We start from the raw sequence: 13,897 nt of genomic DNA, 5'->3' as shown, positions 1-13,897 counted from the left end.
TCCTCTTCTCATTATTGCTGGTTCTGATATCATATTTGTGCATGGATGACTTCCTACCTTTACTTTATGTTTGCCTTTACTGGTGAGCTTTCCCATTCATAATTTTCTTGATTTTAGTTGTGGCCTTTTCTGTAGAGAGAAGTTCTTTTGGCATTTTTTGCAAAGTTGGTCTGGTGGTGCTGTATTCTCTTAGCTTTTGCTTATCTGTAAAACTTTTGATTTCTCCATCAAATCTGAATGGGACCCTTGCTGGGTAGAGTACTCTTGGTTTTAGGTTTTTCCCTTGCATCATGTTAAATGTATTGTGCTACTCCCTTCTGGCCTGCAGAGCTTCTGCTTAAAAATCAGCTGATAACCATATCAGGGTTCCCTTGTATGTTATTTGTTGCATTTAATATTTTTTCTTTGTCTTTAATTTTTGTCAGTTTGATTAATTTGTGTCTTGGCATGTACCTCTCCTTGGGTTTATCTTGTATGGGACCCTCTGTGCTTCCTGGATTTGATTGATTATTTCCTTTCTCACGTTAGGGAAAATTTCAGCTATAATCTCTTCAAATATTATTTTCTCAGGCCCTTTCTCCCTCTCTTCTCCTTCTGGGTCTTTATAAATTTTAGATGTCAGGATGGAAAATCACTGTTTCTCCACTTATGCTCATGCCTTCATAGTGCTGCACCTCATTCTTTGTGTAACCTCTCCAAAGGTAAGCCATCATCTTACCCAGTTGTGTCATGTTGTCACATTCGAAGAACATCTGACATCAAAAAACAAGTCCTCAGGCTTCCCTGGTGGCACAGTGGTTGAGAGTCCGCCTGCCGATGCAGGGGACACAGGTTTGTGCCCTGGTCCGGGAGGATCCTGCATGCCGCGAAGCGGCTGGGCCCATGAGCTGTGGCCGCTGAGCCTGCGTGTCTGGAGCCTGTGCTGTGCAACAGGAGAGGCCGCAGCAGTGAGAGGCCCATGTACCGCAAAAAAAAAAAAAGTCCTCAAGTTTTTGTTTTGCTCAAGTTTCTTTGTCTCTACCACAGATTTTTTCCAAATTCTCCAAGAGGATTATAAACCCCTCAGTGATACCTTTTCAACACCATGTACTGGACCTAATAATTTTTTCTATGGGGAGACATTCATCTTTCCCAAGCAAGCTCTCCACCCTCTTGGTCTAATCACCACTGCTTGCTCTCTAAGCCTGCTGAATTGCTGTAGTCCTGGACATCCCTTTGCTCCCATTTCCTAGATTCCCTCTTTTTTGGTTTACTAGTTCATCCTTCAGATTCCTATAAATGAATGCATGGGATGTAATACTCAGAAGGCCTCACATCTATGAACATATTTTTATTTTACTTAATAATCCTTAGTTCACAGTTTGGCTGGATATAGAATTATAGGTGAGAAGTTATTTGCTTCTCAAATTGTAAGGCATCGCTCTACTGTTCTAACATCCAATTCAGTGCCATCCTGATTTCCAAGTCTTTGTATGTAATCTGATTTTTTTTCTCCCTGGAAACTCTCAGATGCTTTGTTTTCTCTATGTAGCAAACTTTCATGTTAATATGCCTTTCAGTTATGTGCTGTACTAAAGGTTCAATATTGTCCTTGGCCCTTGGTAGCATCTTTGATTTGGAGCCATATACCCTTCAGTTCTAAAAAAAATTTTTTTTTTGATAATTGTTGTTCTCAGTTTCCCTTTCTGGAGTTCTAGTAAGTGAAGGCTGGACTTCTCAGGTCACTTGTGTACTCTATCTTTTTTTTTCTTTTATAAAATTTATTTATTTATTTATTTATTTTTGGCTGTGTTGGGTTTTCGTTTCTGTACGAGGGCTTTCTCTAGTTGCGGCAAGCAGGGGCCACTCTTCAACGCGGTGCACAGACCTCTCACTATTGCGGCCTTTCTTGTTGCGGAGCACAGGCTCCAGACGTGCAGGCTCAGTAGTTGTGGCTCACGGGCCCAGCTGCTCCGTGGCATGTGGGAGCCTCCCAGACCAGGGCTCGAACCCGTGTCCCCTGCATTGGCAGGCAGATTCTCAATCACTGCGCCACCAGGGAAGCCCCCTACTCTATCTTTTCTCTCATATTATCTCTCTTTGATTTTCTGAAGGATTTACTCAACTTATTTTCCAGTTTCTGTACTCAATACTTAACTAGAAGAGCTCTTTCTTATTATCTGATTGTTGCTTTTATAAAACATCCAGCTCACTTCTATGGATACATTGTCATCTCTTAATTCTGAGAATATAACTTTAAGGCTTCTTTCTTCTGCCTGTTCTAATGTCTGTAATTCTTCCAAGTTTCTTTTTCCCATTTATTTGTTCTTCACTTCAAGCCTTTTCTCAAATGCCTGGTTACTCCTTGTTGTCTGCTTATATTTAAGAGGAAGGGCATCCAAGCCAAGAACTGACTGGAAGCTCTGTGTGGAGGAAGCAAGGGAGGCTCATTGGGTGGGAACCTGATCGTTTGGCAAGAACCTTATGATGGGGCTGGATTTTAGATTTTTTATTTTGAGTCTATTCTGTTTCTTTAGAGAAAAATCTTCCAAATTCCTATCTGGATGGAAGAAGAGAGTAGTCCATGTGTGTGAGACACAGCTGTCACAGTGCTGAAATTGAGCTACACAAAGGAACTGGGAATCATCATCAGTCTGTATATTGACTTTCCTTAATCTGACCCATCTGGTTTCAGTATGACAGCTCTCCCAATCTCTGCTGGTCCTGCTCTTTCCAAGTCTAGGCCCCATATGGCTCAATTTTTCCATGTAATATACCTTCTAACTTATGTCTCCTGCTAAGGTAGGGAAAGGTAAGTTGCCTGACTACTTGGAGGATGAGGTAGGTTCCTTGGCCTCTGTATCCTTTTCTTCATAAGGATTTTCAGACAGTTCCCCAGATTTAAGCCCCATGCCTCATCCCTGCCTTCATGACACCCCAAAACATAGATTGTTGAAGATAATCATCTTGAATTCTGTTTTATTTCACGGCCTATGAAAGAGATAAAGTTTACCTTATGGGAACAACTTGTTTTAAAATGTGGAAATAATAAATACACCATACGGTTGGTGTTATTCACTTTCTTAATGACTTGAGAACCACAGTGTAATTTTTCTCTAAACAGTTTAGTATTTCTAAAATTGAAGATTTCATTTTCTGATCATTTTGTTCCTTAGCAGAAGTCATTTCACATGAAACTGCCTGCTTAGTGTGAAGAAATTGTCCAAGTTGCTCAGAAAAGAAGAAAAAGTAATTATGAAATTATACTATATCTATCTCTTACGGTTTTCAAGGGTCTTCCCTCATCTGAACATCTTGATTTTTTTTTTTTATCAGTAGGAACAATACTTTTCTAACTGGTCATATATATTGGTCATATAACTGGTCATACATATTGGCAAGGGTACATTTTAAAACAAAGGGTTCAAAAACAAATCTCCTGTGCCCTGACTGGTTCCCAGGTACCTGATTGGTTTATTTCATAAAATCCATCACAGACGTAGAGAACAGACATGTGGACACAGGGGGAAGGGGAGGGTGGGATGAATTGGGCAATTAGGTTTGACATAAATACACTACCATGTGTAAAATACATAGCTAGTGGGAACCTGTGGTACAGCTCAGGGAGCTCAGCTTGGTGCTCTGTGATGACCTAGATGGGTGGGATTGGGGGAGATGGGAGGGAGGTCCAAGAGGGAGGAGATATAGGTATGCATATAGCTGATTCACTTCATTGTACACCAGAAACTAACACAACATCGTAAAGCAGCTATACTCCAATTAAAAAAAAATCCATCTAGTTTGTGGCTTTAGTATTTCTCTAAAATCATTACTCTTGTAACTATTACGCCTACTTACATGAAAAATAGTAAAAGAAAAGAGAAGGAAACTATCATCACACTCTCATGATTTCACCAGTTCTTGATGTTTTTCAGTTTGATTATCCATGCTATCAGCTCTATTCTCCAAACTTAATTTGTCAGGATTACAGTCTTTAATTCCACGAAAAGTAAGACCTCAAATTTATCTTAAACCAGGTAAACATGTAGCAAAGACTTCCAGTTCCATTACAGACCTGCTACAATTTCTCCAGCAAGCTCAGTGCTGAAGCCCAGAGACGGATGTCAGAGAAAGCAGACAATGACCACAGAAGGCAGAAATTGCTGGGGAGGGAGAGCAAGACTGCTGAGGAGAGGATCTCATACTATGGACAGTATATTCCTTGCTGAGGAGAGGATCTCATACTATGGACAGTATATTCCTTGCTGAGGAGAGGATCTCATACTATGGACAGTATATTCCTACAGTAACCCGGCATTTTTCATGCTTTGGTTATATAACAGAAAATGATCAGAATTTAAAATATCAAAGAACTCAGCTGTTAGCTACACCTGCAAACTGAACTAGTACTATATACTCTCAGAATATCTCATTTATATACATATCCTGATATCTAGTTTGTATACATATATTTCAATATCAAGAAAGTAAAAATAGATGCAGTCATTTTAAGAGGAGCCAAACTCAAAATTCAGGAAGCAAATATCAATAAGTAAATATGCCCATGTTTTGTACTTTAACAGGTGGTGTGCCAATGTACAGACAGCATAACTTGGAATCCTGGCTGTACCATTTACTAGCTGGTTGGCCTTAACCTTTGTTTCCTCACCTGTAAAAATAATAAAAATAGCCTTCTTTATACAGATGTTGGAAAAACAAAACAAAATGTGTAAAATACTAAGTACATACTAAATACCCAGAATATGTTAGTTATTATCATATAATGATTATAACTACTCTAGATTCTGAATAGTTTATCCAGTTGAGGGTATCATTTCCCCTTAAACTCATAATGTCTAAAAAATAATAATCATTATCTACTGCTTCCTTGTTTCTGTTAGTGATACTGCTAACCTCCAAGTGTTATGTGAGCTCCACAGAGACCTAAAACTTTAGACTTGGACACATCTTGCTCCTCCAATATTATGTGTTATAAAATGTATTTTTAGGATCTACTGTCCTTTCTGGGTTAAATTTTAGTTTCAGAAAATGGAATCATACCTTTTTTCTCAACTTCATGAAATTTACTCTTCTAAAATGCAATATACATATTTGCCCATGTCCCATTCCTCTCTGTGGATGGTATAAACTTTGAATTTACAGCCAAGTACATGTGCTTGTACACACACATGCACCACTCTCTGATAAAGATATGGAAAGGTCAGCAATATATAAATTCATTATGGTGTTTTGTTGCATCTGAAAACAGCTTTAGCCAGGACAAATGGAAATGGAATGTAGTTTACTACTCGCTCATTTAAGGCGTCCTCGAGCTAAGGGTATAGTATTTCAACTCAGCTACATAAACATTTTTAATACTTACCAGGGTTGGCAAGAATAATCTACTGGTTTGGGCACCTAGGATGTAAAAAGGCAAAAATAGATTAAGTTTACTTAAGGGAAGCTTTTAGAAATCGATCATTAATTCAGTTCAGCTGACTCAGCTCTATAAAACCCTAGGTAGCACAGTCCTAGAATTATCCATTGGCAATATTATACAGAGCGAATCATAGTATATGTCAGATAAGTAGAAAATAATTCATTTCACTTTAATTCTTTCATTCATTTTACTGCCACTGTACCTCTAAAGGAAGAGATAACAGGAAAAATATGAATTGGAATCTTTTGGTATTTATTATCAAGGCAGTTTAATCCTATCATAGAAAATTAAAATGAAAATGTTAGGAAAACCAAATAGCACACTGCTTTCCCAATACACAGGGAAAACAGGCAAAATAAACAATATACACCTGATATAGACTCTTATTGTGTATCACAAATTTTAAACTCTGCTTTAGAAGTCTACCAAACTGGAAAACCGTTTATTTACGAAAAAGTCATAGGAAATACTCATTTTTCCCTTTTCTCCTATGGAGCTTTACAAAAGAGAAAAACTTTATTTTCTATGCAAATAAAGAAAGAAAAAGAAAACTTCTAGTTGCTGATTGCAATTAGAAAATGAGCAAAGCCAAAGGCGGCACACCAATATTCATAAAACAACAAATACAATTCATACTGTGTAATTTTCATGAATCACCTGAATCTTTGATGTATACATTCCATGTTATTCCTGGGCCTTTTAATACTGCGTGATTAAAAGTACTGTTACCCTCACTTGTAACTGAGGTCTGGTTAATGTGAATATATCTCTAGCTATGTCCATTTTCATAATGGGCTGTTACTATTTTGACCTTCCAGGTTAAGAATTATTTGTAAAAAACTATCCTTCTGGTCAGAACATCTCTAAAGTTACTAATATTTAAATATTTTATCCTATGGATCACATTTTCAATTTCACCACTGTGTAAAATCCTGATGCACAGATAACATATTGAAAGTAAATTATACCATTCGACTCCTGTGAATATTTTCCTATACCATTTTGTTTTCGCAAATAGAAATCAATATTCAACAGTTTCCCTTTTAGTAAAATATACATGGCCTCAGAAATCTGATGGGGAAAAAAGTGTTTTCCTCCTTCCCTCTACCTCTCTGTATTCTTCAAATGTATGCTTATTCCTAAACCTATCTCTCTCTTCCTGGAGAACGACAACAAAAAGAGAGAAAGAGGACAGAGCAGGTAAAGAGCTTCAACATATTTTGACTGGATTTTCTCAGCTGGGAAGGATCCACAAAAGTGAAGAGTGACATAAAATTCTAAAGTAGAACAGAGATTGAGGCTGTTCCATCTGGATGTGTCCTTCTGAAGCTTTTTCTCTCTTTGGTACATTCTGATGCGTGATGAGCCAGGACTGTCTTCTCAGCTGTGACCCCCATCATCAGAGTAGGAGCCTGTCCTTTTCCATCTGACATGAGCCCTCCCCATTTCTATCATGTGTACTTTGGGCCCTCGTCTAGAGGAATATCTCATATATAAGGCTATAAACAATTTTGTTCTCATCTTTGACAGTTTTTCCCTAATGCCTTTTTCTGCCTTCATCATAGGCTGTTTACATTGTTAAAACTTCTGCTGTGGATGTAGCGTTTTAAAAAAATTTCATTGGGAATATAGCATACATATAAAATTAAATATAAGATATATGCTTCTTCCCAAGTACATTTTATAAAAGCTAGATGAGACAGAAGTGAACTTTCTGTGTTTGTTAGGCTAGAAATGTCATTATTTCGTCCTCATTGAGGAAAGATATATTTCTAATTTTCTTTCAAAACTTTGAGTATATTATTCTTACTGCTTCAAATATTGAAATTTCATTGTATAGAATTCCCAATCAGTTCTTTTTTATAGTTCTTATTTCTCTGCTGAGGTTTCCTGTCCATTCATTATAAACATACAGTTAACCCTCGAACAAAACGGGTTTGAATTGCATGGGTGCATATACATGGATTTTTTTCAATAGTAAATACTACAATACTACACAATCTGCATTTGATTGAATCTATGAATGTGAAACCACAGATATGGAGGAACTGTGAATATAGAGGGGCGACTATAAGTTATAGGTGAATTTTCCACTGCTTGGAGGGTCAGCACTCTAATCCCTGCATGCTTCAAGGGTCAACTGTATTTTCCTTTATTTATGTCCTTGAGCACAGTTATAATAGCTACTTTAAAAATCCTTTCTTGCAAATTCTATCATTTGGGACATCTGAGGGTTGTTATCCTTTAATTGTCTTTTCTTTTGAGTGTGGTTCACGTTTTCCTGTTTCTTTGTATACTGAGTGATTTTAGATGGCCTCTTGGACGATTTGAATGATATGCTGTAGAGGCCCTGGATTCAGTTATGCTCCTACAAAGAGTGTGGTTTTTCTTAGAGCACGCAGTTAACTTGTTTGAACTCCAACTGCAAACTCTGTCTTCCTTGTGGTAAGGGGCAACTGAATACTTCGTTAAGTTTTTTTAGCCTAAGCTGAGCTACTTGAAGTCTGCACCACTCAGAGACTGAGGCAATGTTTATACACAGAATTTGAGGTTCTCCCTCACTCTTCTTTCCTTTCTAAGATTTCTTATCTCCCTTTCCAGATTGTGTTTGCTTCAAACTCCATATTCTGCCCTTCAAGCCAGTAATACTGTGAGGTTTCTATCTGAATTTCAGCCACCCTGCATGGTGCAGCCCAGTGTTTGTCCTTAAGCTAGCTTTAAAGCCAGGAAACTCACCTAGTATCATCATTCTTCTGAATGTCAAGTCCTCTCCTAGCCAGTATGTTCAGATAGTTTTTTTTTGTAAAAAATATTTTGTCCAGAGTTTGTAGTTATTTTCTGTGGGAGGCTTGGTCCAATAGGAGCTACTTGACAATGACCAGAAGTGGAAACTCCTATTGTTTCCATTGTTGCTGTTGTTAGCTATATGTCTAATCATCAACCGTTTATAGGTAATCTGTATTTTCTCTCAGGTTGGTTTTAATATTTTCTCTTTGTCTTTGATGTTCTGCAGTTTCACTAAAATGTATCTAGGTATTGATTAAGTTTAATATACTCTTCTTGACTATTAAGATTAGTTTTATCATAAATTCTGGAAAATTCTCAGCCATCATTTGAACATTACTTTCCCACAATTATCTATATTCTCTCTCTCAATAGATGTATTTGAACTTTATCATTCCATTCTCTTACATTCGCTATCTCTTAATCTTTCTGGACTATTCACTGAGAAATTTATTCAGATTTTTCTTCCAATTTTCTGCCCAGCTGGGTCTCATACATCATGTAATGTTTCCATTGTTCCTCACTTCAATTGCTATATCTGATTCTTTTTGAAATATGCCCAAACAAGAGTGACTTGTTTTCCTTTTAGACTTTTATTCCCCCTTTTATTTCTTCAACCATATTAAACATACAATTTTGAACTTAGTATCTGATAATTCCACTACCTGTTGTCTTTGTGGGTCTAATTCTGCATTTTATTGTCTCTGCTGACTTTTGCTTAAGGTGGGTTTGTTTCCTCATAAATATAATTATTCCAAATTGTGAATTTATAATCCCTGGGACTTTATCAGTAGAAATCCTTTGAGGTGCCAATCTAGAGAGAATCTGTGCTTGCACTGGGAACACAATCAATGTGGCATCATTTTATACTATGTTTCTTCTTAAAAATTTTATTTTATATTGGAGTATTGCTGACTAGCAATGTTGCATTAGTTTCAGGTATACAGCAGAGTGATTCAGTTATACATATACATATACATCATATACATATACAAGTTCTTTCCCCATTTAGGTTATTACAGAATGTTGAGCAGAGTTCCCTATGTTATACAGTAGGTCAATGTTGGTTTTCTGTTTTAAATATAGCAGTGTGTAAATGTCAATTCCAAACTCCCAATCTATGCCTCCCCTGCACCGCTCCCCCCGGTAACCATAAATTCATCCTCTACCTCTGTGAGACTGTTTCTGTTTTGTAAATAAGTTCATTTGTATCATTTTTTTAGATTCCGCATATAAACGATATCATATAATATTTGTCTTTCTCTGTCTTACTTCACTTAGTATGATAATCTCCAGGTCCATCCATGTTGCTGCAAATGGCATTATTTCATTGTTTTTAATGGCTGAGTAATATTCCATTGTATATATATACCACATCTTCTTTATCCATTCATCTGTCAGTGGACATTTAGGTTGCCTCCATGTCTTAGCTATTGTAAATATTGCAACAATGAATATTGGGGTGCATGTATCCTTTTGAACCATGGTTTTCTCTGGATATGTGCTCAGGAGTGGGATTGCTGGATCATATGGTAGCTCTATTTCTAGCTTTTTAAGGAACCTCCATACTGTTCTCCATAGTGGCTGTACCAATTTACATTCCCACCAAGAGTGTAGGAGGGTTCCCTTTTCTCCACACCCCTTCCAGCATTTATTGTTTGTAGACTTTTTGATGATGGCCATTCTGACTGGTGTGAGGTGATGTCTCATTGTAGTTTTGATTTGCATTTCTCTAATAATTACTGATGTTGAGCATCTTTGGATGTACCTCTTGGCCATCTGTGTATCTTCTTTGGAGAAATGTCTATTTAGGTCTTCTGCCCATTTTTTGATTGGGTGATTTGGTTGTTTTTTTTTTTTTATTGAGCTGCATAAAGTGTTTATTTTGGAGACTAATCCCTTATCGGTTGCATCATTTGCAAATATTTTCTCCCATTCTGTGGGTTGTCTTTTTGTTTTGCTTATGGTTTCCTTTGCTGTGCAGAAGATTTTGAGTTTAACTAGGTCACATTTGTTTATTTTTATTTCTATTACTCTAAAAGATGGATTGAAAAAGATATTGCTGCAATTTATGTCAAAGAGTGTTCTGCCTGTATTTTCCTCTAAGAGTTTCATACTATCCAGTATTACATTTAGGTCTTTGATCCATTTTGAGTTTATTTTTGTAAATGGTGTTAAAGAATGTTCTAATTTCATTTTTTACATGTAGCTGTCCAGTTATCCCAGCACCATTTATTGAAGAGACTGTCTTTTCTCCACTCTATGGTCTTACCTCCTTTGTCATAGACTAATTGACCACAGGAATGTGGGTTTACTTCTGGGCTTTCTATACTATTCCATTGATCTATATTTCTGTTTTTGTGCTAGTACCATACTCTTTTGATGACTGTAGCTTTATAGTATAGCCTGAAGTTAGGGAGCCTGATTCTTCCAGCTCCGTTTTTCTTCTCAAGATTGCTTTGGCTATTTGGGGTCTTTTGTATCTCCATACAAATTTTAAAAAATTTTGTTCTAGTTCTGTGAAAAATGCCATTGGTAATTTGATAGGGATCGCACTGAATCTGTAGATTGCCTTGGGTAGTATAGTCATTTTGACAATATTGATTCTTCCAATCCAAGAACATGGTATGTCTCTCCATCTGTTTGTGTCATCTTTGATTTCTTTCATCAGTGTCTTATAGTTTTCAGAGTACACGTCTTTGGCCTCCTTAGGTAGGTTTATTCCTAGGTATTTTATTATTTTTGATGCGATGGTAAATGGCATTGTTTCTTTAATTTCTTTTTCTGATCTTTTGTTGTTAGTGTATAGAAATGCAACAGATTTCTGTGTATTAATTTTGTATCCTGCAACTTTACTGAATTCATTGATGAGTTCTAGTAATTCTCTGGTAGCACCTTTAGGATTTTCCACATATAGTATGATGCCATCTGCAAACGGTGACAGTTTTACTTCTTCCTTTCCAATTTGGATTCATTTTATTTTATTTTTCCTCTCTCATTGCTGTGGCTAGGATTTCCAAAACTATGTTGAATAAAAGTGGCAAGAGTGGATATCCTTGTCTTGTTCCTTATCTTAGAGGGAATGCTTTCAGCTTTTCCTCATTGAGTAATGATGCTAGCTGTCACATATGGCCTTTATTACATAGAAGGCATCCACACTGGTCCTTTCATATTTTCTATTTCCTTGTGGTTCAGTCTTGGGAGATTGTAGCTTTCTAAGGATTTGTCTATTTCTTCTAGATTATCCATTTTATTGGCATATAGTTGCTTATAGTAGTCTCTCATGATGCTTTGTATTTCTGTGGTGTCAGTTGTAACTTCTTTTTCATTTGTAATTTTATTGATCTGAGCCCCTTCCCTTTTTTTCTTGATGAGTCTTGCTAAAGGTTTATCTATTTTGCTTAACTTTTCACAGAATCAGCTTATAGCTTCATTGATCTTTACTATTGTTTTTTATCTCTATTGCATTTATTTCTGCTCTGATCTTTAGGATTTCTTTCCTTCTATGAACTTTGGGTTTTGTTTGTTCTTCTCTCTCTAGTTGCTCTAGGTGTAAGCTTAGGGTGTTTATTTGAGATTTTTCTTGTTTCCTGAGGTAAGACTGTATTGCTATAAACTTTCCTCTTAGAACTGCTTTTGCTGTGTCCCATAGGTTTTGGATCATCGTGCTTTCATTTTTATCTGTCTCTTGGTATTTTTTGATTTCCTCTCTGATTTCTTCAGTGATCCATTGGTTGTTTAGTAGCATATTGTTTAGCTTCCACGTGTTCGTGGTCTTTTAGTTTTTTTCCTTGTAGTTGATTTCTAATCTCATAGTGTTGTGGTTGGAAAAGATGCTTGATGTGATTTCAATTTTCTTAAATTTACTGAGGCTCACTTTGTGGCCCAGCAGGTGATCAATCCTGGAGAATGTTCCATGTGCACTTGAGAAGAATGTGTATTCTGCTGCTTTTGGATGGAATGCTCTATAAATATCAATTAAGTCCATCTGGTCTAATGTGTCATTTAAGACCTGTGTTTCCTTATTGATTTTCTGTCTGAATGATCTGTCCACTGTCGAAAGAGGGGTGTTAAAGTCCTCCCCTATTATTGTGTTACTGTTGATTTCTCCTTTTATAGCTATTAATATTTGCCTCATATATTTGGGTATATATATATATATTTATAATTGTTATATCTTCTTCTTGGATTGATCCTTTCTCATTATGTAGTGTCCTTCTTTGTCTCTTGTAATAGTCTTTATTTTAAAGTCTATTTTGTTTTATATGAGTATTGCTACTCCAGCTTTCTTTTGATTTCCATTTTCATGAAATACCTTTTTCAGTCCCCTTACTTTCAGTCTGTATGTGTCCCCTAGATCTGAAGTGGTTCTATTGTAGACAGCATATATATGAATCTTGTTTCTGTATCCATTCAGCCAGTCTGTGTCTTTTGTTTGCAACATTTAATTCATTTATGTTTAAGGTAATTATTGATATGTATGTTCTACTATGTTTCTAGCTTAGTATTATTTAGGTCACAAAGCTAGTATGAATTCCAACCCCCCATGTGGGTGGGTTTTGGATCTAAAGTTAAGAATTCTTAGGGGAGAGAGACTTTTTTTTCTGTTCCCCACCAAGATCCAAGACAAAGATAGGCATATCTTCTCCTGTGGGATAGTTTTCTTCTTGTTCACTCACTGAGGGCTCTGCGATTCACAGAGAGACACCCAAGTTTGCACTGTGCTTTAGCTCTAGGCTTTCTCTCCAGTAATCATATTGCCAGAAATGAAATTGTCTCCTGTGTTTTTCCTCCTTCTGCTTAGCTTCATTCACCTAACTTAACCTACAACCAACAAATGAATCTATAATTTCATTAAATAAAGCAGTAAAAATTTAATAGCTATTTATTAACTTTAAGCTATAAAAACAATCATATCTAGTTGGTAGTCCTACCCATAATTATGTGTTCCTCTACAACTCTTTATTAGCTAAAATTGTAAGCACATTTCTTTTTCTAGTAACTAACCAGATCACAAAATATCATTCAGTATTATCCTATAAGCTGATTTAATTAATATCTGCCATTGTTAATTACCTACATTTAGTTAGGAACTTTTGTTTGCTTTTTCACTTCTTTGTTCATTCATACAACAAAAATTTATTAAATACCTACTATGTGCCATACTATTCCTAAAATAAAACTTCAAATGCTCGTTCTATGCTATATTCAAGGAGCTGTGAAAAGAAAACAGTACATGGTACATGAAATGCGTAATAGTTTTTTTTTATTGGAGTATAATTGCTTTACAGTGTTGTTAATTTTTGCTGTACAATGAAGTGAATCAGCTATATGTATACATATATCCCCTCACTTTTGGGCCTCCCTCCCCTACCCCCCCATCCCACCCATCTAGGTCATCACAGAGCACCAAGCTGAGCTCCCTGTGCTAGGTTCCCAAAATCTTAATGTTAATTTTCTGCTATGTGCCTACATATAAATATCAGTTCTTTAAGCATAGGAAGCCTTAATCTTATTCATATAAATGACAGAAAACTAGCTAAAGAATCATTTTTGCTTATCTAATTAAATGAGAGTGGTATGAAATTTCAATAATTGTTTTCAAGATTACAACATAACCTGAATAATATGTGCCATTAGATCACAGAACCAACAGAAATAGCAAGAGCTTTTTTTTTTTTGATTCCCTTTGCT

General features: G+C 36.3%; 1 protein-coding gene across 2 annotated transcripts in view; it reads right to left on the bottom strand.

Moving 5' to 3' along the window:
- Nucleotides 1-13,897, bottom strand: part of VAV3 (vav guanine nucleotide exchange factor 3) — a 398,245-nt gene that overhangs the window by 37,829 nt on the left and 346,519 nt on the right. For both annotated transcript variants that reach the window (XM_029227383.1, XM_029227384.1), the window contains exon 22: nt 5,363-5,397. In XM_029227383.1, coding sequence (XP_029083216.1) covers nt 5,363-5,397 — 35 coding nt within the window. The remainder of the gene's footprint in view (nt 1-5,362; nt 5,398-13,897) is intronic.

Source organism: Monodon monoceros, unplaced genomic scaffold (assembly GCF_005190385.1).
Source record: "Monodon monoceros isolate NGI ecotype Baffin Bay Population unplaced genomic scaffold, NGI_Narwhal_1 Super_Scaffold_18, whole genome shotgun sequence".
Taxonomy (NCBI): Eukaryota; Metazoa; Chordata; class Mammalia; order Artiodactyla; family Monodontidae; genus Monodon; species Monodon monoceros.
This window is presented reverse-complemented; position numbering and strand designations above follow the sequence as displayed.